At 54.8% G+C, this 24470-nt stretch overlaps 1 protein-coding gene across 1 annotated transcript in view; it reads right to left on the bottom strand.

Annotated features, from left to right (window-relative positions):
- Positions 1 to 24470, bottom strand: part of CACNA1B (calcium voltage-gated channel subunit alpha1 B) — a 191127-nt gene that overhangs the window by 102321 nt on the left and 64336 nt on the right. Inside the window, 5 exon segments of the mRNA XM_029202413.1 lie at positions 6401 to 6473; positions 6638 to 6769; positions 8895 to 9007; positions 14136 to 14248; positions 18342 to 18551. Coding sequence (XP_029058246.1) covers positions 6401 to 6473; positions 6638 to 6769; positions 8895 to 9007; positions 14136 to 14248; positions 18342 to 18551 — 641 coding nt within the window.

Raw genomic sequence — 24470 nt, 5'->3', positions numbered from 1 at the left:
AACAAAGCCCCTGCCTCACAGATCTGTGGAAGGAGAGAGCTCTCTGAAATGGAGCCAGGAGGCCTGGATGGAATCTGACCTTTTGACCACTTAATGTCCTAATGCAGGCCTCCAGAACATCTGTCAGAAACTCAAGACACTTGCCAGACACCTACCCTAAAATGCCTGGTGACAGCCATCCTTGAAGGACACACATTTCCCTTCTTGTGTCAGAGCACAGTCTCGTGGCTTTTGTCTTACAAGGCCCCGACTCTTTCTCTTCCCCAGGACACTCTTTTTATTTGGGCCAAATCTGTGTCTCTTGAATTGCAGTTCTTAAGACCCCAAAACACTTCTTATTTGCAGCCTCCTGCAGTTTTTTTTGGTTGACAGAGCTCACACTCTGTCTGCATTTTGCTTTCCTTACACTGTCTTTGCCGGGCTGTGGGGTCAAGGTTGTCCTAGCCCCATGAAATGGTTTCTTCCCTTCTCTGGAAGTGTCTGAGTCCATTATCATCTGTTCCTTAAAGGCGTGACAAAACTCACCTTATAACTCCCCGAGCCCTGGGCAGGAGGCAGGAAGGCAGGAAGAGAGCTTTGACTAGGGATTCCATTTCTCTAATGGTTATAAAATTATCCAGTTCTTTTTTCTTCTTGAGCTGATTTAAGTAACTGATGTTTTCCTATAGAAGTGCACATTTCATCTAAGTTTTCAAACCTATTGGCATAAAGTTGCCATAATATTCTTTTGGGATTTTAAAAATATCTCCCTTTTCTGTAGTTATACCTCCCTTTTAGGCTATACTTTCAAAAAATGTATTTTTTTATTGAAGTATAGTTGATGTACAATATTGTGTAAGCTCCAGGTGTACGATACAGTGATTCACAATTTTTAAAGGTTATATGCCATTTACAGTTATTAGAAAATATGTCTATATTCCCTATATTGTACAATATATCCTTGTAGCTTATTTTATATGTAATAGTTTGTACCTCTTACCCCTATATTGCTCCTCCCCTCTCCCCTTTCCCCACTGGTAACCACTCTTTTATTCTCTTTATCTGTGAGTCTGCTTCTTTTTCATTATATTCACTAGTTTGTTGCATTGGGCTATACTTTTTATTTGTGCTTTTTTTCTTGATCAGTCTTGCTATAAAGTTATCTACTTTATTATCCTTATTGAGAACGAGGTTTTTAGGATTTTGTTATCTTGGTATTTTAGTTTTATGTTTCATTAATGTCTGCTCTTAGCATCATTTTTTCCTGCTTTCAATTTCTCTTTGGTTTACTCTATTATTCTTTTTTCTAGATTTTTAAGATGAGCACTTATTTATTTTTAGTCATTCTCTTATTTTGATAATTGCTTTTAAGACTCTAAGCTTTCCTCTAAGTATTGCTTCAGACTCATCCTATGAGCTTTGCTAATTATTGTTCAGTCCTAAATATTCTGTACTGCCCACTGTGCTGTCTTCTTCAACCCAAACCCTCAGCTTTCAAATATGGGGAAGATCTTAAGTGACTGTTTACTAGTGCTTTCTATTTATTTAAGTAATATCAAAAATGTGCTGGACTTCCCTGGTGGTTCAGTGGTTCGGAATCTGCCTGCCAGTGCAGGGGACACGGGTTCGATCCCTGGTCCCGGAATATCCCACATGCCGTGGAGCAACTAAGCCCGTGTGCCACAATTACTGAGCCTGCGCTCTAGATCCTGCGAGCCACGACTACTGAAGCCCACGTGCCTAGAGCCTGTGCTCCGCAATGAGAAGCCTGCGCACCTTAACGAAGAGTAGCCCCTGCTCGCTGCAACTAGAGGAAGCCCGCGCACAGCAACAAAGAGCCAACGCAGCCAAAGAAAAATAAACAACATAAATAAATTTTAAAAAAAAATAATGTGTGCTGTAGGAGTGTGATTCTTTAATGCTTGTAGGAATTTCCGGAGTGACTTAACAAGTGATCAGTTTCTGTGAATGTTCTTTGTGCCCCAGATAATGACTATTTTATTCACTATCAATTGGCAAGTTCTGTATGTATCAGCCGATCGATCTGTGACTGCTGTGCTCATGAGTTCTTTTACATCCTGTCTAATCCCTTATCAGCTTCATCCTTCAGTCTGATAGAAACATAAGCCTCTTAAAAGAGGGTGGACTGTTGATTTCTCCTTGTAATTCTGTGGGGTTTTGCTTGGTATGTTTTTTGAGCCGTGCCGTTAGGCTGCATCTTCCTTTTATTGTTACGTAATGTACTTCCTTATTTTTACTACAGCTTTTTTTCACCTTCTTTTTCACTTCTATTTTGGCTGATGTTAACATTACACCAGCTTTCTTTTGATTAAGGTCTACTTAGTTTATCTTTTTGTACCCATTTAATTTTAAATTATGTACTATTTCAAACATTCAGAAAGGTACAATGAATAATATTTAAAGCTCTGTGTACCCATTACCCAGCTTAAGAAATAAAACTTTAAAATGTAGCTGAAGTTCCCTCAATAGAAATCTCCAGTCTCATTCCTCCTCTCCCCAAGCCCACCTCACCCTGAATTTGGTGTTAAACATTCCCATGCAAGCTTTTACACCTGTACTTCCATATATACCATAAACTTGTTATGCAATGTGTTTTGAAACAAGATGTTTCCATCCTTATTAAATATTTAGTATCATATGCTAAACCATAATGGAAAAGAATGGAAAAAAGAATGTATATATATGTATAACTGAATCACTTTGTTGTACAGCAGAAATTAACACAACATTGTAAATCAACTACACTTCAATTTAAAAAATTAGTTAAATAGTATCATATGCCTTGTATTATTTCAGATCTTGCTTTTCTTTTTTTTTTAGCTTAACATTGCTTGTGATCCATGTTAATATAGTTAATTCTAGGTCATTCACGGTCCTGCTGCACAGACGGAACACACCCTCCTTATCCACTCTCCTGATGATGAACGATCAAGAGGTTTCCAGCGTTTTGCCATCATACACGATGCTGCTGTGATGGTCTCGCAGGTCTCTCTCTGCGCATTAGGCCAGGGACCTTCCAGAGCACATACCCACAACGGCAACTGCTGTTGTGTGAGTTCCGGTGGGTTAGATACTGTGACATTACTTTCCAAAGTGGTTCTACCAACACACCAACAGCATAAAGGAATCCTCATTTCTCCACATCTTCTCTAAAACTTGAGACTGTTAGATTTCTTAATTTCAACTAAACTGACAGGTGGGTTTACTTTGCATTTCCTGACTATGAGTGAGCAGATGATGGTCTCCACAGGTCCACTCGTCAGCCCAATTTCCTGTCCCGAGTTCCTTGCTTACACACTTTGCCCTTTCCTGCTGCATTATTTGTCTTTCCTTTTTGATTTGTGGAAGTCTTCGATTTATTCTGGTTATTGGTTATTTATTCTGGCTGTTGGTTATTAGCTAATGCTGTGGAAACATCTACTCCCAGCCTATGACTTGTTCGTTTGACCTTTTTATGGTGTCTTTTGATGCACAGAAATTTGTATTTCAATAGCCAAATTTGTCAAAGCTTTCCTTTATGATCTGTGCATTTCTACATCTTCCTTAAGAAGGCTTTCCCTGCTTTCAGTCAGTAACATTACTCTCCTGTATGTTCTAAAATTTCAGAGTTGCTCTTCACATTTACGTCTTAATTCACCTGAACTGATATTCAAATCTCCTACAGGGTAGAAATCCAACTCCATGTTTTTGTCTATGGATAACCAAACTGTCCATCTGCAGTGACAACATGAGTGTTCTGTGTATATAAGTATTTCACCTGTAAATAATGACATTTTTCTTTCTTCCTTGGCAATCCTGAGAAATGTTATTTCATTTTTTTCTTATTCTACTGCACTAAGACCACTGATACTAGCATAACCTGCTAAGGGTTTTTATTTGCAAGGAGTGTTGGGTTTTATCATGGGATTTTCTTTTAGAAAAAAAAATTCACGATGGACAGTTTCAAACATACAAAGTGGAGAGTGTAATATATCCCTACGTACTCATCACCCAGCTTCAACAATCAACACAATTTGTCAGTCTTGTTTCATCTGCCTCTCTCTCTGGTGCTTGGCTGTGCTTTTGCTAGAGTTCAAATGTTTTTTCTGATCATACGTGTTTTTTTTCCTTCTTTAATCTGTTAAGATGAATTACACTAATAGACCTTCTAATGTTAAATCATCTTGCGTTTCTAGGATAAATTCAAGTTGATCATAAAGATGATCTTTAAGTACATCCAGTACTTCCCTCAGGGTGTTTTGTCTCTCTGTGTGTGACAGTAATCTATATGTTCCTTCTCTTATATTGCCCTTGTCTAGTGTTTTCATATCAAGGTTATTCCAGTCTCATACAAGGGTGGGTGTTTCCTCTTTAACTTCTCTGGAGTCGTCTGTATAAAATTGGAGTAACCTTTCTGAAATATGCAGCAGAATTCACTTGTAAACCTGTCAGCATGTCTCCAGGGCAGGTAGATTTTTCAATTATTCAATTATTATTCAGAAATTATTCAGTTTCTGAAATAGCCCAGCTTTTCTGCTTCTCCTCGGGTTAATGCACCTTTTCTCCCCATTTATCCGCTTTCCTAAACGTATCCGTATCCGTGTCTGCAGCGCTTTCAGCAGTTGGGTGTGACTCTCAGAATCTGTGTCTGGGTGTGTCTTTCTTCCACCTTGAATTGCGGCTCTCTGAGTGGGAATTCCAGGCCAACAGGGACCGTCCTCCAATATTTTAAAGTTGCTTTTCCCAGACCTTCTGGCATCATTGCCACGAGAGGCCTGCCATCAGACTGGCATTCTTTTGCAGGAAATCTGTCTTTCTATAACAGATTTTAAGATTTTCTCTGTATCAGGCTGTGTCCAGGTCTCAGCTCTTTCTGGAACATCGCTGGCACCCTCTCTCTCCACCTCTGAGCCGCAGCTGGCTCAGGTCCTCCACGTTCTTGAGAGGATCACGTCAGTGTACGGTTCAGTCTCCACTTTCTATTTAAACAGCTGTGTCTTTTACTTCTAGGAATGTTACTTAGTTATCTTTCGCATTAACCGGAGATCCTCAGTTGCGAGGTGGCTTTCTTCCGTAATTTTGTGCTGAGCTCTTCCTTCAGCCCTCTGAGGGTTAAAGGCACCTGCATTAGTGTGCTGCTTCAGTTTCTTAGGAGCGGCTCACCCTCCACCTGTGGGCGTGGTCGGGCAGCTTCCCCAGGAGCAGAGTTCAAGCTGTTCTCCCCCTGGTCACATGCCTCCCTGTGCCCTCTCCAACCCCATTCAGAAGCAGGGGCTCCAGCCTGGGTCTCAGGCCCTCGACCCAGCGTCATCCTGTGGGCGTCACAGGCCCGGCTGGGCCAACGGTCGGTCCTGGGCGTCCTCTCAGCCTCCTCCAGCCTCGACCACCCTCTCGGCCTCATTAAAGGGCTGGACGCTTCCCCAGCTCTGAGTCAGTCAAGCCATTGGCGATGCTTCTGATGGAGAAGGTGCGAAGGGTAGTACGCTGACGGGCAACCCAATCCTTAAAGCTCAGAGGAGGGCGAAGCCACAGGACCCGAAAGTGGGGTCGGACAAGAAACAGAACGATGACAGCCCGGGGTCTGGAGTCCTGCCAGGCCGGGAGCAGACGAGCCTCTGGGAAAAGAGCTGCTCTGCTCCGCCCAGGTCGGGAGGGGGGCTTGCGGGTGACATCACGAGACTGAGTCACTCTGTCAGCAAGCGTCTAGTGTGGTTCGAACGGTCGGCTGGAAAGACGCCTTCCTTTGAGAGAGGAGCCCCAAAGGTCCCCTCTACATACACTCATTGTGGCTGCAGTGCTGGCTGGGGGGCAGTGCCAGCGGCCCCAGAGGCCAGGAGCCAGGCAGGGCCCTGGCCAGAGCACCTGCAGCCTGTGGGCTTCCCTAAGTGCCATTGTGGGCACCCCCGCCGCCCCCGCCTGTCCTGCTTGGCCTCAGGTGTGGCGGAGGGCGCTCATGAGGCAGAGGGCTTTATCACATTGGTGAGGCCAGTTGTGGGGCACCCAGGGGCCACAGCTCTGTGAGGGGGACAGCGCTGAACCGGGAGAGTCCTCAAGAGGGAACCAAGGCTCAGCGTCCCCAGGGGCTGCAGGCGGCATGTTTCCAGACACAAAGGGAAACAGGGGCCGCTGGGGCCAAGCCATTGGAGGGAGAAGCCCTGGGGAGTGCTTTCCACTCGACTCTCAATGGACGACGGCTGTGATCGGTTCCAGGTCTCGGGGGCAGAGAGGTAAGTGGCGACCTGAAGCCAGGGCCTCCCAAGGTGTCCACCTGTTCCTCGGGCAGCTCCTTCCCGACCTGGTCCCAGCGCGGGGGACGCACGTCAGAGGCAGGAGGGGCTGACAGGGAAGGCAGGCTGCGTGCCCTGCACACCCGGCAGGGGGGCCCCACACGCCAGAAGTGAGCCAGGAGCAGGAGCCTTACCTGGAAGACCGTGAGGATGGCGGCGGGGAAGGTGTCGAAGTTGGTCGTCGGAGTCTCATCCTGAAAGTTGAACCTGAGAGGAACAAGGGTCTTGGACAGAGGCAGCTCCACTGGGCTGGACGGGCTGCGTCTGGTGCCAGCAGCCCCCCTCAGGACCCTCAGGGAGGGGGGCGGAGGACGCACCCGGGGTGGCACCGTACCCTCCGAGCGCCGTGTCCGGGGCCCGGCCTCACTTACTGTCCCCCGAAGAGCTGCATGCCCAGCAGGGCGAAGACCACGATGAAGAGGAAGAGCAGGAAGAGCAGGCTGATGATCGACTTCATGGAGTTGAGCAGCGACACCACCAGGTTCCGCAGGGAGCTCCAGTACCTGCGGGGAGAGGCCTGGTCCGAGCGCCTGGACGCCCGGACACGGACGCACGTGCCTGCGGCTTCTGGCGCCTGCTGGCCTGAGGGCCCACGCTCGGTGTGTGGAGAGTACTTTCTCCAGGGGTCCAGACCACCTGTCTGGACCGCGCCCGCCCCCCTGCCCACAGGGACAGCAGACGCCGAGGGTCCAGCGCTGAGCTCACGATCGCCTCCTACACCTGCTCCCCAGTCTCCCCACCCCCACGACCACGCCCGCCTTCGCCCCTCAACCCCCTCAGGCCAACTCGCGGGAAGCGAGGGCCACGGCCACACAGGAGAAGGGGCTGCACTGGAGCATCCATCAGCATCGCCACCCTCGGCACGCGGGTCCCCGCGCAAAGAGCCTCCACTGAGCAGGCCGGGCACGGGGTGCAGACGCTGACCCCAGCGGCCCCTCCCAGAGGTCCAGGGCCACACAGTGCGGAGCAGCCCTCCAGCCTCGACTCCCTTCCACCCCACCCCTCCAACGCTCCTGGGGGTCTGAGACTCTGTCCCTCTCATTCAGCTGGCCCCCCCTGGCTCACAGGCCCCCTGAGGTCTGCCCACGGTCTAGCTGCTGCTGGCTCGCTGGGTGATGAGTCCCCTCCAGCTGCGACCCCCAGGAGAGCCCAGGCGGACGTACCACGTGCCTCTGTGCCTTTCCACTTGCTGTCCTCTGCCCTGGACTAGGGCATCTGCCTGGGGCATCCCTGGGCCCTTGTCCCCAAGGCTGCTTCACAGAGGCCCACCATCCTCCTCAGGCTCTCTGACTAGGTAGGTGAGAGTTAACAGGAGATGGGCTGGAAGACTCCAAACGGCCTTGTCGTGGGATGGGCGGGGTGTAGGTCAGCCCACGTCAGGACAGGGGCCACCCGCTTTCCAGGAGGAAATGGAGCTGCTAAGATGCCAGGCCCACGACCAAGGAGAGGGCAGCACCGGCCGTCACCTCCTGAAGCCCCTTCTCCCGCAGAAGCAGCAGAGCACGGAGGGTAGGCGGCACAGGGCACCCAGCAGCCTTTGTGGGCCAAGCCGACCGAACTCCTGTCAAAGCTCCTCCACGGTTAAACTGTCCTGACCTCGAATGGCCTCAGGTTTGGATTTAAAACAGAATAGAAAGACCAGGAGGCTGTGTCGGTCACTGCAGCGGGGGCCTGGAGCCCAAGCCACCTGCGCAGGCTCGGTCTGGACCGTCCCACAGTCGTCATGACCCGGGCCACCAGGGACACTGTGCGGAGGCCGGTGCCAGGCAAGTGCGGGCCACGCGCTCCAGCCGCTCGCGGGGTGGGAGCCTCAGAGCCTCGGGGTGGCTTGGGTACCACTGTGGAGTCCTACGGCCATGGCCGTTGGGGTGAGGGCAGCTCTGCTGCTGCCGAGACAGCTGTGGACAAGGGCAGCCCCCCTTCCCAGCACTGCTGATCTGGCAGAGACGGGGGAGGTTTGGCCTGCGTCGCATTCTGGCCTGGGCCTCAGCCTCCTTGTGGGCAAAAGGAAGAGACCTGCTTCCAGGCTGTGAAGAGCCAAGTGGAATGAAACTGAATACACGGTCAGGGCCCCGTCCTGTCACCGAGGACAGGCCAGGCAGCGTCGGCCCCGAGTGGAAAAGGCAGGCCTGGGAGTTCAGGTCAGAAGGTCAGAGTCCCGTCGGGGCCAGGACGGGAGCAGGGCTGCAGGGTAGGTGAGCAGACTTAGGGGCGGGACGATGGGAAAACATCCATCTGATAACCTCTGTTTTCTCCATCAACTATGGAGCAGAGTCATCCTTTGAGGTTGAAAGGTGGGCTTGCTGAGTTCAAGAGAGGAGACAGGGTGAAACCGTGGGGAACGAGCTAACGAAAGAACCAGAAGTGCTGGGGCAGTGCTGAGGCTGGACATGGCACTGCAGGTAGACGGGCTCCCAGGGCCGACACGAAGTCCTGTGGGCTGTGGCCCTCGCTTGCATGGGCTGCTTTGTGACTGTCTTCTGTTTTTAACCAGTTAAAACCCACAGAAAGAGATTCCAGGCCGCTGAGGGCAAGACCCATACCGTCCGTCCCCAGGAGCGGCACCTGTGTTGGCTTGGCTCCCATGCTGCCTGCGCCCCCGCCCCCCAAAGCGCACGGATGACATACTTCGTGACTTTGAAGATTCTCAGCAGCCGGAGTGCCCGCAGCACACTGATCCCAAAGGAGGTTCCTGGCTTGATGGCCGCCCAGACCACTTCGAAGATGCTCCCCACAATGACCTGCAACGGAGATGGGGTCAGCCTGGGGCGCGTGTGCGGCTGCTTCTCTCCGTAAGCATCTGCCCCGCCCACCCCGTCCGCAGCTCAAGCCACAGAAGGCAACAGGAGGCACAGGCCTCACACTGAGCCCCCGCCGCCTCCGGGAGCTGCAGACGGTGTCCGCCCTTCCCCCACCCAGACACACCAGGAGGACACAGAACAGGGGCGAGTGGGGCTGCAGCTTTCCCGGCAGATCCCAAGGCCTCCTCGTCTGATGCCTCCCCTGTGCTCCATCACAGCCTGGTGACCCTCTGGGGCCGGCAAACCGCCTCCGGCAGCTTTGACTGTTACGCTGCTCTCACACAGACCAGCAGACTCTGCTTCCTTGTAACATCCCCTTTCTGGTCCTGCCACCTCTGAGATGCTCCAGTTCATAACTGCATCTTGTCTTCTTCCGAACAGCGGGAGCCAGCAAGTACCACCAAGGATAGATGGGGGCAAGCCTGCCCCTTGTTTCACCAACAGTCATCCCGGGCGCCGTCCACGTTGGTGGACCGGGACTTGCGGGCAAGAGGCCTGCCCCTCCTTCCAGCCACTCCTCAGCATCAGTGTCTCACGTGAGGGACTCAGAAAGGACAGAGCAGCAGGGCTGAAGCACAGCAGACCCCTCACCCAACGGCACCCAAACAGAATTCCCTCCCTGGGCACTGCACCTCACGGGGCACACCCGGGCTTGCGGTCAGCATGAGCGCTCGTGTGCTCTTCGTGCGTGTGGCTAATTCTCACTCCTTCTAAGCTGGCTTCTGCAGCTGGTGTGGAGAACTCCACTGCCGAACATCAATCTCGTAAATTCCCTTTTGCTTCGCTGGGCTCACACATCACCCAAGGTTTCAGTCACTTCCACCCATTTCATACCAGCTGCAAACAGGATCAGCTCGACATCAACATCCTCACCAAGCCTGACCAACAGTGACTATGCCAGGGCAGCGGTCCCTTCAGGTTAGCGCTGCTCCACGACCCTGCGTGTCTGGTCTGCTGGCTGCACCAGCTCCGCATCGCCCCAAATGCGTTTCCGCCCTGGACGCAAGCACGGCTTTCAGGGGTCAGACCTGCTCGCAGCTGCTGCACCCACTACGACCCTAGAAGGGCAGCGAATGGAGCGAGCTTGCCGCGTCTGTCCTTGGTCCCCCGAAAATCACCACCAGTTCGTCTCAGCATCACACAGCACCCAGATCGTGCCCGGGGCTGAAGACTGCTGTTTTCTGAATCTACGTTCTTCTCACTGTCACTCTTCCAACATGTCTCCTATTGCCCATTAATCCTCAGAATTTGCTCACATTGGTTCACAATGTAGGTGGCCTCTCAAGACGGCCCCCATGATCCCCACTGCTTCGGGTTCACCCCCTTGTACACCCCGTCCCCTGGAGGGTGGGCTGGACCTAGTGACTCACTTCCAGCAAACAGAACACAACAAACGTGACAGGCTGGCACCTCTGAGAACAGTTACAAGAAGCCTGAGGCTTTGGCCTTCGTGCTCTCGGCCCTCTCTTGGGCCACGGCTGCCGTGTTGTGAGGACACTGGGGCAGCCTGTGCAGAGGCCCACGTGACCAGGCCCGAGCCTGCCAGCAGCCGCCAGAGTGAGGCCGGAGGATGAGGTCTGTCAACAGTCACGAGCACAAGCTTGGAAGGGAGCTCTCCAGCCCAGCGGAGGCTGCAAGGACTGAACCTCGGGAGGGACCTGAGAGTCACAGCCTGACTGCTCCCCCACCAGAATGAGAGGACATGTGCTGCCTTAAGCCACTAAGCCCTGGAGTAACTTGTTACCCAGAAGGAAAGACCAATACCGACTTCGGAAGCAGGAGTGCCGTGCTGCTAAACTAAGGTCCCCAGGCGCGGGGCGGCTCTGGAGTTGGGGAGCGGCCCCAAGCAGCACAGCGGCGATGGCCTGAGGCGCCCTGAACACACTCTTCCGAGGACTCTGGACGCTGAAGGTGCCGCCCGTGAGGCCTGCAGGAGAGTGAGGGGGCACAGGAAACTAAGGAGGAGAGTGGGCAGAGAGCCACGCTGCAGCCGCAGGGGCAGCGGGAGACGTACCTCCTGCGCTGGGGCGCTGGCGGAGGCGCCATCCAAGCAGAGTGCACGTGGCACTGCTGCCTGGCGTCTCCTGCTGCTCGCGGCCCAAGGCGGGAGGAGGGCGGGAACTGAGGAAGCGCTGCTAAGTGAAGAGAAGCCACAACTCGCTAGTTTGGGAGATGCTCAGCCTCTCCAGAGACCAAATAAGGCCAACGTTAAGAAATGCCATGGTCAAAAAAAAAAAAAAGAAATGGCACGGTCTAAAAATGAAGCCAAGGGCACAACGGGGGCTGGTATGGAAGATCCCAAAAGATCAAAGGCGGGGCCTCAGAGCATATTCAGCCGCTTTCCGGCCCTTCAAGGGATATAGGGTGAGCCTCGCAAATGGGCCTCACGAAGCAGTAAGTCCTCCAGGACGTGGAAGGGTGTTGACCTTGGTCATCTCAGCAGCAGCTCAGTCCGAGAAGGGCTCATCTCTAAGAGAGCTGTGGGCACGGCTTCCGTCCAATGGACTGAACTCTGGGAAGACTCACAACACACTCACAATGCTCTTAAAAGGCTTACATGCACAAAAATATCACCAGCTTGGGTTGAAATGCAAAAACCAAAATGAGGCCTTTGGATCCCACAATTCTACTAAGCAGGAAGCAGGCCAAGAAGACCTCAGCTGGAAATGTTCCCTACCTTCCACGGAAAGCAGAGGGGACTCGAACGTTCCCTACCTTCCACGGAAAGGGGAGGGGACTCGAACGTTCCCTACCTTCCACGGAAAGGGGAGGGGACTCGAACGTTCCCTACCTTCCACGGAAAGGGGAGGGGACTCGAACGTTCCCTACCTTCCACGGAAAGGGGAGGGGACTCGAACGTTCCCTACCTTCCACGGAAAGGGGAGGGGACTCGAACGTTCCCTACCTTCCACGGAAAGGGGAGGGGACTCGAACGTTCACTACCTTCCACGGAAAGGAGAGGGGACTCGAACGTTCACTACCTTCCACGAAACGGAAGGGGACTCGAACGTTCACTACCTTCCACGGAAAGGGAAGGGGACTCAAATGTTCACTACCTTCCACGGAAAGGAGAGGGGACTCGGGTAAAACCAAGAGCCCAAGGGCTCCCAGGCCCCAGAACGAGTCAGGGCTTTCCCAACACGTGCTGGCTGCAGTCCAGCCAGCCCTCCTGTGCATCCCACTGGCCCCGTTTTGAACGGGAAGGTCTAAAGCAGCTACCCCTGCCCGTCCCACCGCTCTATGCTGGGTGTGGGCGTGGATAGCTCGTCTCTCTCAGTTCACGGCTCTAAGATTGAAAGAAACTGTAGGAGCCTCAACCAGACCTGGGTCCGATTTGGATGACGAGATTCGGGGCGCTGAGCTGATGCTGTGATGGGATGTGTCTGGGGAACTGGGAGTGGAGGTGAGTGTGTCTTACACTGGGAAGAATCTGGATCAGTGGACTGTGGTAGTCAGCCTCCGGGACGGCCCCCAAGGACCCCTGCCTCCTGGTGTTCGCATCCCTGGGTAACATTCTCCCCATGAAAAGCAGGCGGGCCCGGCGACTCCTTCCTGACAAATGTTAACACAATAGCAAGGCTGACGGCTGTCTCTCCTGAGACTGGTTTAGCCTCTGTCAGGTACTCACATCACGAGCTGCCACACGGTGAGGACACGCAAGCAGCCTGTGGAGAGGCCACGGGACCGGGAAGCGAGGCCAGTCACCAACCACGAGCGAGTCCGATCAACAGCCTGTGAGGAGCCTGAACGCAACCCTCCAGTCCTGATCAAGCCTTGGGATGACTGCGTCCCCGGCCTCAGCTGGGCTGTAAACGCGTGAGAGATCCCAGGCCACAGGCACCCTGTAAAGCCACGCCTGGATTCCTGACCCTTAGAAACTGAGATAATAGGTGCTTGTTTTAAGCTGCTAAGTTTTGGAAAACTTTGTTGGCTTGTGTGCAAATTATTCCCCTGCCCTGGGGCCTAGCTGGTTCCCAGACACCGTCACTCTGAAGTCTCCTCCCCTCTTTGGGTCCCCTCTGCCTATGCGCACCACAGCTCTCTTTGTAACCAAGAAGGCAAAGGAGTAGAAGAGTTGGCTTCCCCACAACCATCTATGAAAATCGCAGGTGCCCACATGTCCCAGAGAGCACCTGGGCAGCCACCGCCTTCCCCCGCCCAGAGCTCAGGCAGCATGGCGGGTGTACGACGCCCACCCCGGGCTCCAGCACTGACTCCCCCGCACACTAGCTGGGCAGTCCTGGGCCCATCACACAATGTCTCCAGTTATTCATGTATGAAGTGAGTCGTCGTGAAGATCTGACAAAGTCGTAGACACTGTCTGTCAGCTGCACTGCAGCGCAGAGAGGAAAAGGTAAAGTTAAACTGCATCCCAAATCGAAGCTTTCCTTCGACCTAGGGCCAGCCTCCCCCCTGGCTTCCGAGAAGTCTGCAGAGGTGCAAGGCCTCCTCGGGCTGTGGCACGGCCGCTTCTCACTCAGAGCCTCCACCAGGTCAGAACTCAGCCTCTGGACAGGTGTCAACAGCACCCCATCCCCAGGCTCTGGGCTCAACACAGGGAGCCTCAGAAACACCTGCCTTCCAGGCCTCCCTCACCTGCAGAGGCTGGTGAAGGGACCCAGGCCCACTGCTCCCCTCCGGCCTCCCCAGGAAGCGCTGCTGCATGTGCCCAGGACCAGACCCACAGGAATGATGGGGGTCAGGACCACAGCCCCCTCGAGCCTCCACGGGACGGCAGACATTTAGAAGATCGCACACCAGGTGCGGAGGAGGTCACAGAGCCTTAAGCTGATCTTGAGACTCTACAGACAGGGCCAGGGAGGGAAGGAGGCTGCCCATGGCCAGCACCCGCACCAGTCAGGGCCTGACCAGGACAGGCCTCCCCTGCCTGCCAGCAGCCTTTCTGACCCACAGGGGATCACAGTCCCCCAGCCCCCGGGCTCTGCTCCACAGGCCCCAGCTCACACTGGGTACGGCATCGTGGGAGGGGTGCGTGTGCTCTCCGGCCAGGACACCGCGGACCCGTCTGGACCCCCAGCAGGCGTCCCTGACGAGGTGGCTCACTCACCCCAAAATCGAAGCAGTTGAAGGAGGACCGGAAGTAGCTCCTGGGCCCCAGGCCGTACATCTTCAGGGACATCTCTGTGAGGAAGAGACCCAGGAAAACAAACTCTGCAAAGTCTAGGAGAAGCCAGAGAAGAGGGGGATTAGCTCGCGTCTCCTCCCACCTGGCTCCAGCCCAGACAGGAGGACACTAGACCTCTGGGCCGACCCAGGGTGGGGCTTCCAGGCCTGGCCGGTGGCCCCTGAGCTCCAACCTCAGCCCAGGACAGAACAGCCCGCGAACAGACAGGGAGTGTCTCAGAGAGGTGCTCCTTCCACCTTGAAAGCTGAGTGCCCAGTGCCTTGGGACACAGAGGCAGCCTCCCAGGACTGGGCTCAAGAGTGAGTTCTGGGTCAAGGGCCCAAATCTCCCAGAGGAGGACCCAGGCATCAGGCAGAGGGCGCCCAACCCCCGTGGAAGAGCTGGACGGCCTTGAGCCTGTCCTTCTGCCGTCAGTCTCATCCCGCGCTCCGTGCACTGACGGCAGCTGGAATCCCTCAGCCACCCGGCCAGAACCCCCGTCCCTCTGCGAGGACCTCCTGACCCCCTTGGACGCACAGCAGCACCGTGCTGGGTTTTAACCATGCTTGCAGGCTCGCCCCCCTAAAGGCGAGTGTCCCTACCACCTGACACCCCCAGGCCCCCGCAGTACGAGTCTCCCAGGAGGCACCCATGCTTGCTGGGGGCCTTGGGGAGTCATACAGAGACCCCTGTGGGTGGGGTGCCTTCCGCTTCCCACAGGCTGGGCCGGGCAGGCAGCAGTGGTGAGCAGGGCCTGCCTCAGCCCAGGGATCCCGCCACGGCAGTGCTGACCCGGCTGACAGGACTGAAGGGAGGCTGCACTGGACCTGCTGCAAATCCAGCGCACACAGACACTACCCCTAACCCAGCCTGAGCAGAAGGCAGGGTCAGAGCAAGAGGAAACAGTCCAAAAGCGGTACGAGGCCACAGACCGCAGGAGACGCAGCCGAGCTCGGCCACTGACGGGCCGCCAAACCAGGAATGCCAGACGTCAGAACAAGGTCACTGGCTTTGACCCTCATCCCAAAGCTGGAATCCACCTATCATTTCAGACAGTGAGCCTCTGACCCCAGGGCACGGGAGCCAGGGAAGCAGTTCAGCACCAAGGGCAGAGCCCACCATGCAGGGCCAGGGACCGAGGGGTCCAGTCACCAGGCAGTTGCCCACCCAGCCTCCCCAGGGCCTCTGGCATCCAGGCTGGTTGGGAGACTGGACCTCAAGCAGCTCATGCTAAAACAGATGGTAGAAGAGGGGGCCACACACTTCCTGCCCTCCCTGCGCACCCCGAAATCTACTCTCCCCCACAGCTCTCCACCAAGTGCTGCACAGAGGCAGCGGCCTCATTGGGCAGGTCTGTGGCAGCCGAGAGGCCCTGTACAAGCAGAGACATCAGTTCCACAGTCCACTGGGCACCGTGCCTCACAGACACACACGTGATGGTCCATACGGCCCTGGAAGGCCTCGGGCAGGGGACCGGAGTACGTGGACAACCAGCTCCTGCCTGGCCTCTGAAACCAGTCAAAACCACCACCAGGGCACCCGAGCCAAGCACGGGACGAGTAATGAGACGGCAAAGCAGCCCTCCTGGAGAGACCGCAGGAAAGCGGTGACTGAGTGCAGTCGGAACACAAGCCCCGTGGCCCCGGCCCCTCAGGACCCCACGAGAGGAGCTCAGGTCCCGGGAGGAGAGACCATGGAGATGGGCACCCCAGCCACACACACGGCAGACCTTGGAGCTGACACTGCCTGGGTGTCCACATTGCTCCCAGGAGACCAAAGCGGGAGCCCTGTGCATGAACGAGCACAGGAACCGCCAAAGGGGAGGCTTTCAGAGAAAGGGGACACCCGGAGCGGAGCCCCCGGCACCCTGCCTGCTCCTTCTCTCTCCCAAGGAGGAGACCCTCAGCTTCACGTGCTCAGCCTCCCCTCAGAGGCCGAGAAAGGGTGCTCACGCATTCATCCCTAAAGCATTCATTCGACTAGCAGGCCCTGGCGCTACTCTGAGCTGGCGCAGGAGACAGCTGACCCCTCTCCCCAGAAGATCACAGGCTAGGGGAGCGGAGCAGGTAGGTTAAACAGTGTCTGCATTATAACAAGAGGAGAGCGTGCTGTGGGGGTACAGAGGGACAGAGGGGAGGGTGGTCAGGTCCATTCCGTGAGGCCTGGGGGTTCACGGGATGACAGCACCCACTCCCATCCCTCCTTCACCATCCAAGCCTCAGTCTCGGGGTCCTTGGTGGGCAGACAGTGAGGTGCACAGTACCCGCGCTCTGCGGGGCAGCCAGCCTCAGGCCAGAGTCCCATGGCGAGCTCTGATGAAGCTGGTCCAGAAGGGGAGTCCCCACCTCCGCGTCTGCCTCCTGCAAGGCCTGCCCTCCCTTGCTGGGTCAGCCTGTCTCAGCTCCAGCCCAGCTGTCAAGGGCACTGAGCAGAGGTGTCCAGAGGCAGCACAGACCCACCCCTCCCTCCAGCCACTTTCCCTGGGGAATATGCTGATGAGCTCGGGGGTCTCCAGAAAACCACAGAGGAGGCAAAGCAGTGAGGGGGCAGATTCCCCGCCAGGGATACCTACGGCCTGGCCCAGCACCTGGACACTTCCAGCCTCGTGCTCCTGCATGTCAGACGAGCGACCAGGCCACGCGGCTCACCCCCAGCCCGCTCAGCTGGTAAATGCCCAGGAAACAAGGAGAAACCACAAGACTGACTGGGCGCCACCGGCTTCTTCCGAGGGAAGAAAAGGCCTGGTTAGGAGGCCCCAGGGAGCAGCCGCACCATCCGCCGAGGTAGGAGGAATCCCTGGCTCCCCAGGCCCTACCCAGCCCCCAAGGGCGGGGAGACTGCAGCCTGAGGACTCAAGGCAGACACTGAATTCGGTCCCAAACCACGTCCCAAGCCACCAAACCACGGGTCCAGGACACATGATTCAGGGGCCAGGGCACCGGTTCCACGTGCACCCTCTGTTCCGTAACCCGCCCTCTCCCGGGGAGCCAGCCTGGCTGCTAGAAGCTCCCTGGGCTCCTCTTGCTTCTGCTTTCTCTTTGCCCTTTCCCATTATACCAGCAAAGATTTCAATCGAAGTTTGGGAAACAGCAGCCTGGAGTCCCACCCCCAACACAGGCCTCCCCACCCACACTTTCAAGCGGCCCGTGGAGCCGTCTGTCCACCGCCCACAAGAACCCTTCAGCAGCTTCCCAGGCTCCCAGTTGGAGCTGCCCAGGCTCAGTGTGGCTGGCCCGTCAGGGGCCAGAACTGGGAGCCAGGAGGGTTCTTCTCTGGAGAATGGCTCTCTTGGCCACCTAGGTGACTGCAGGCGCACAGGGCTCCGAGCAGAGAGGGAGGCGCTTGTGGGGACCCAGAACAGGCTGTTTCCAGATCAGCCGCAGACACGAGCAGGGTGAAGGTGGCTGACCCTGGGGAAGGGGAAGGAGGGAGCACTGACCGCAGGACAGAAGTCCTTCGTGCAGTGTCTTCGGAGCTCTTGTGAGGCAAGACAACAAAGCAAGACCTTCAGTTGCACGTGCCCTGCAGGGCCCTTGGGTGTGAAGGGTCAGCCTGGTCCCTGGGGGGGGGACCTCAGCTCTTTGCCTCCTTGGAACTGTAGCCAGGGCCGGACAGGTCATGACCCAGAGCCCCTGGCCTGGCCTGAGGCTCATGGACACAGGCTTGCAAGGCATCCCTGGTCATGGACACACCCAGATTCAACCAACCAAGAAGACAAGCAGAAACAAGCAGAAGAGCCCGGGGAGGCCCCTGGGAGCCAGGACTCTCTCTCCTCAGGAGCCCAGGGCGGATGGCTCCCTCGTTCCCTGGGTCTAAAGCCCTTGCGGCGGGGGACACATGACCCCGGTGCCCCAGGCCCCTCACTCACTCATTTCCCACTACCCTGATGGGTGGGGGGTCTAACCAGATCAGCCAGGCTCCCTGGAAGCAGGGCCCAGGTTGTTGGGGAGCCCTGGGATGGGGAGCCCAGGCCTGGGGCACAGCCAGGCCCCCAGCAGAGGCCCCTGGAGCACGTTAGTCAGCACAGGGGTCCTGCCCAGGGTATCCCAAAGCAACAGGTTGTGGACCGGAAGCGGTTCAGAAGAGGTTGGCGGAGGCGGGTCGGGGGCAGGGGCGGGGGCAGGGGCGGGTCCGGGCCCGGCTACGTACACAGCGCCGTGGTGAGCCGCTGGGGCTGGTTGTAGTGCACCATGGCCACGCACAGCGTGTTCAGGGCCACCACGCACAGCACCACCCAGTAGAAGCTCTGCGCCTTCACCAGACGCCGGATGAAGAACCGGAACATCTTCTCCTTCCTGCGGAAGTACGACGAGCTCTCCGTCTTCCCGCTCTTGAGGCTGGCTCGGGCAAAGGGGGACCCTGCGGGAACAGGGGCTCGCTGAGGATGTGGGGGACAGGTGGGCCCCAGGACACGTTCGCCCTCCGCTGCTGTGAGCCCCGCGGATGCGTCCTCGAGGACGTGCATCCCCCACCCCACAAGGACGCTTGCCCCCAGCCCTGGCTCAGCTCGAGGCCCCAGTTTCCATCACAGGCACCAAGTGTGTCAGACCCGTTACCGACATTGTGCTAATGACCCGTGTCCCCTGCAGTGGGTCCTGACCCCACCCCCGCTTCACAAATGAGGGAACCCAGGGCCTCGGCTGTCTCCATGGCTGCTGGGCTCTGGGTGCGAGACCTGGATTGGAACCGGCCTCTCGTCCCCAGCGCCCCCGGCCACCGTCCAGGAGGGCAGCCCCGATGCTCCCAGGCCATTCCAACTCCTCCGTGCGGCCTGGGGAGCCCAGCTGCTTCTGGCCCTCCCTCCCTCTGTAGCTCAGGGGTCAGCAGCCACTGACCACCTGCTTTTCAAGGAGTTTTACTGGAACACAGCCAAGCTCCTTTGCATCTGGCCCAGCTGCAGAGCTAAGTGTGGTCCACAGAGCCCCCAAAGCTCAGTCTCCAGAAACTTTGCCAAGGAAGCTGCTCCTCTGCCCCGACTCACCAGCCAAACCCACTGACCCCACCGTCACTTCCATGCCTGCGGCACCTCTGCTCTGCCCCCACCGAGAAGCGCTGCGCTCACTGGCTCCTTCTCGGCTCCACGTCCCGGCGTCAATACCGCCCTTCTTTAGGCTCCGGCTAACAGGTCTCCAGCCCCCCAACAATCGCACCCTTATACAGCTGCACTGTGTCGGCTTGTCGGCCTGTTTCGTGCCCAACCCCCAGGCGACACTGAGCTCTGGGGGGACAGGGCCACCCTCTGCACCACCCAACCCCTCGCGCCACTTGACAAACGAGCGAGCAGACTTTGTGGGTGCTTGGAAGGTCTGAGTGCCTCCGAGTGTTCAAACCCAGCTGGCTCTGAACCCCTGGCCTGGCCGTCAGTCCCTGGGGAAGGAGCGTGTGAGTGTGTGTTCGGTGGTGGTGGGCGCATTCGCACAGGTTCGTGTGCGTGTCCACACCCAGACTCAACAGCACAACAAGAGCATTATCAGGCTGGTGTTCTCTTGGATTCACTAAGTGAAGACGGGCCAAGGCCTCTGGAGAGACCTGTCTACAGGCTGAGCAGCTGCGTCGGGCAGGGAGACGCTGTGCCCCAGACACAGGAGGGGCGGCCCCGAGGAGCATCCGCCAGTCCGCCGTGTGGCGGGGGGTGCGTGCAGGGCCCTAATGGGGAATTCCTGGCTCTAGACGCCACACCCCACCCACACCCACGGAAGACACTGCTCCGTCACAGCCTCTGGCTACGCCGGGACACAGCCTCCCAATCCACGGCCAGACACCAGCCAGTGCCGATTATTCGGGGCTGGCTCATTCAACGAAACCTCTTGGCCAGCCTTGCCAAGGGTTGCAAAATGCCAAGGCCACAGCCAGCTCCCTCCTCAAAGGCAGCCCTGGGGCACAGAAGAAAGACGGGCACCCAGTACAGATAAGACGAGGAGAAACCTCCACACAGGCAGAGCCATCACGGACCCACCCTGTGAACCCACAGGCTCAGAAACCCCAGACACAGCCATTTAGAAACAGAGTCACACACACGTGCTACACAGCATACCCGGACGCTGACCACGCCCCCAAAGACACTCAGATTCACACAGGCACACACCTGTGAACACACACAGGCCCGCTCTGGGGAGGGAGGTCAAGAGAACACTTGACTCAAGCAAACCACTTTGTGCATACCCATGGCCAGTGAGACAAGAAGCACATTCTCCACAGACACTCCCTGCTGGACAAGCCCCGTGAGGCCAGCCAAGCCCGGCCACGAGAAGGGCCTCAGGGCTGCTGCCCTCGCATAGCTGCCTGGCCACATCCGCCAGGGCCTTGGGGCCCCAGGGCGTTCCGGGCCTGGGTCCCAGCAAGCAGCTCCTGTGTGCTCACGTCAGCTCTCTTTTACGGTGCTCAAGGCAGTTCACAGTAAAAGTGAACACATGTCACACCCAGAATCGTAGCTTTGGGGGAACAGGAGGCACCGGGACTCTTTTTGGCTTTGTGCAGTTTTCAGGGTTAACTCAATCGGCATATATTCTTTATGACGAAAAGGCTTATTTCAAGAAAAATACGTATCTTCAAGCTCAAGCTAGGGGGCAATCGAGAATGAAATGGACTATGGATGACAACAGAATTGAGCACTGGTTAGGACAACGCGGGTGCCCACAAACACCTGGGTGTCTTCGCGCTGTGCCCAGACGGGGGCTCGTTAGTCAATATAACGCCTACGCCCGTCCTGCTTAGTGCCCAACCTTCAAGAACCGCCCTGAGCGGGGCACAGAAACGCAGGGTGGCCGCGACCTGCCCCTGCCCCCACAACCCTGCCAGGTCACAGGTCAGAGATCATAGGTGACAGGCAGGAAGTGCAAGTCCCCTTCCGGCTTAGTGGCTGCCTCTGCGGGCCTGGGGGTGGGGGGGGGGCGGCGGAAGTGACGTGGGCTGAACACCAGGCATGTGGCTGGTACACCCTCGCGGCTACAGAGTCCCTACTGGAGACAGGTCCAGGGTCACATGTGCCCCACAGGGTCTCGGGGTTAAAGGAAACCATGCAGGCCAGCCCACTGGGCCCCGACCCGCAGCCAGCAGGGGGCGGGGAGCGGGGGGCACCCCGGAGGTGCCAGACCCCACGTCCAGACCCGTGGGAACCACCAGGTGCCAAGCCTGAGGGCCCCCGAGTGCAAGGAGACCCCTGGGCTCTGCCGGGGCCATGGTGGAAAGTCTACAGGGTCCCAGGATCTGGCACAGCACGAAACCAACGAAAATAAAACTGAGAGAGAAAATAAAATTCCCTCCCAAAATCATTCAGCAGCTGAAAGAAGTTCAGTCTTAAAACCCCCAAACTAGTAGCCTCAAAAATGCAGCAAAGCAATCTTAAATAAACACAGGAAACGTAAGGAGAAAGAAATCATGAGGAAAAGGACGAGAGACACAAAGGCGCAAAGTAAGATACACATGAAGTAACAGGGACTCCAGGACTAAAAGGAACAAGGAAAGGAGACTGAGTAACTGAACAACGGGAGAAAACATCCCTCACGTAGGAAGACCTGAGCCTGCAGCTGAGGCCCACTGGGCTCCTGACCCCAGGCAAAGGGAGTTACAGGCGACACCTTGTCTGTGCCAGGAAACGAGAGGACAGGGCAGTGACACCCACAGAACAAGAGACAACGGCCACAGCAGCAAAAGCTCCCTCATCCTGAGAACCATGGAGGACACCTGAGTATGACCGGAAACAGCCAGTCCCCCACCTACACACCCGTCTAAGGGGGCAATAAGGAATGACAAAGCAGGGCTGAGACAAAGCAAACCGCTGTGTGGTGCGCAGCGACCGCAAGGTGAGAACCTCTACGTGACCGACCGCAAGGTGAGAACCTCTACGTGACCGTGCGTGTGATAGAAAGGCTAAGTCAGGATTTCTGCGCCCGGGGCAAACACAGGGACTGACAACAGCCGAGAACTAAATCCCCCAAACAACTCAAACCAGGAGTGGGGAGCGAGGAGGGCAAATACTGCAAAGGTCACATCTTATGGGTTGTGGGTAAGGGCAGAGAGATGGGAAATAGGGCGATCTCGTTATGGAAATAATGCATCTTGGTGGTAAAGAGGGTAGAGGAATATACTAAAATAGCAAAGAAAATGTTTCTAATTCTGGGAGCAGGGAAGGGAAGGTAACCATTTGTGGAACAGAAATGGGAGGGATCAGAAATGAGCAAAGGAGGAGAGGGTGATAAACGGCAACCTGATCAAAGCAGCAAAGCTGGGGAAAACAGAGACCACAGTATGAAATATCGACACCAAATGTGAAGGAATGAGGAAGGAGAAAGTCACGGATGTCAACCCTTACACTGAACGGAGACAGACTGGATCCCTCCGTTAGGGACAGAGACCGTAAGACTGGGTTAAAAAAAAAAAAAAAAGCAGACCCCAGCTAAATACTGCATGTAAGAAGAACACTTAAAATGCTTAAAATGATGAAGAAGAGTTGAAAATGAAAGGGAAAGCAAAGATACCAAGCAATGCAAGCTAAAAACCAAAACCAATGGTAGTAACAGAAAGTATGACATTTGCTGTCAGACAAGGAATTGTCCAGCGGAGGAACTAAACGGATAAAGAAGGTATTGTGTGATGACGAAAAGCATAATTTACAAAGAAGACGTAACCGTCATAAACTCCACATCTACCAAAGCATATAGTGGCTAAATACATAAACAAAAGCCATGAGAAATACAGGAGGAAGCATCAAGGAAATGCAAATCGAAACCGTAACGATTTATCACCTCGCACTTGTCAGGATGGCGATTTCCAAAAAAGACAAAAGGCAAGTGCTGGCGAGGATGTGGAGCAATTGGAACCCTCGTGCACTGTCGGTGGGAATGCAAACTGGTGTAGCCACTGTGGAGAGCAGTATGGAGGGTCCTCAAAAAAGTTAAAAATAAAACTACCTGATGATCCAGCAATCCTACTACTGGAAAGAGAGAGAGAGAGAGAGAGAGATCTCCAAAATAATTGAAGTCAGAATCTTGACGAGATCTGAGCTCTCCATGTTCGCTGCAGCACTATTCAGAATAGATAAGATGTGGAAACAACCTAAATGTCCACTGACAGATGAATGGATGGAGAAAATGTGGTCTATACACACCACAGAATACTACTCAGCCTTAAAAAAGAAGGAGATTCTGCAACAGGCACCAGCACGGACGGACCTTGAGGATGTCACGCTAAGTGAAACAAGCCACCTTCAGAAAGACAAACACTTCATGGCTGATTACACGCACATAAGGTGTCTAAAATAATGAAATTCATGAAACCAAAGACCAGGACGGTGGTGACCAGGGGCCGCTGGGCGGGGATGGCGAGCTGTGATGAACAGGAACGGAGTTTCAGTGAAACAGGATGAACAAGCCCCGGAGACCTGCTGCCCAGCAGCACAGCACCTGCCGTCAACAGTGATCCATTGCACACTTGGAATTGGAGAGGATGGATCTCATGATATCATGATGTGTTCCTACCACACACACACACAATTTTAAGGAAAAAAAAATACAAGAGAAACTTATTGATAAAAAAATAAAATGAAGTGGGAACGTTCAAAACACGTCTTTCAGAACTGAACAGACCTAGTGATAAAACACAAAGACCTAAAGAACTGGAGAACACAATCAATAAATTTGACTTTAAGAGATACCCATACAGCCAGACAACTCTCCAAAACAGAGCATACACTTTCCGTCAGTGAAACTTTTTAAAATCAGTCGTGAACTTAGAGTTTGGAAATTTCTAAACTTACAGATTTACTGGCCACATTTCCCAATCAGTATCTGATAAAATTAGATATAATAAAAACATACTTATAAATTAAGAAGCACACTCGCAGATAACCTTTGCCTCAAGAGGAAAGTAAAGAAATTGTTATCTGGAAACCAGTACAGAGGGGGGGACTTCACAGCAAAGCTTTGTGCAGAGGAAAATATACAGCCTTAAGTGCTTTTGCTGTTAAAGAAGAAAAAAGAACAAGTTACACATTTTCAGAAGTTAGAAAAAAAATAATAAAATAAATCAAAATAATGTTAAAAGATAAACCTAATAAAGGTTAAAAATAATAAAACTGAAAACAAAAAATAGAAGAAAGGAAATCTACAATCTGGTTATTTTAAATGATCATTAATACAGACTAACCTCATATGATCCTAATTCAGAAAATAGAAAGCAAAGGTCAACATACTAACAACTGGAAAAGAGCAAAACCAAACTCAACACACTGTAGTCAGCCTCAGAGCTTTACATAGCTTCTGCAGCCTGAACGGCAGAGCC

Source organism: Monodon monoceros, unplaced genomic scaffold (assembly GCF_005190385.1).
Source record: "Monodon monoceros isolate NGI ecotype Baffin Bay Population unplaced genomic scaffold, NGI_Narwhal_1 Super_Scaffold_5, whole genome shotgun sequence".
NCBI classification, from domain to species: domain Eukaryota; kingdom Metazoa; phylum Chordata; class Mammalia; order Artiodactyla; family Monodontidae; genus Monodon; species Monodon monoceros.
This window is presented reverse-complemented; position numbering and strand designations above follow the sequence as displayed.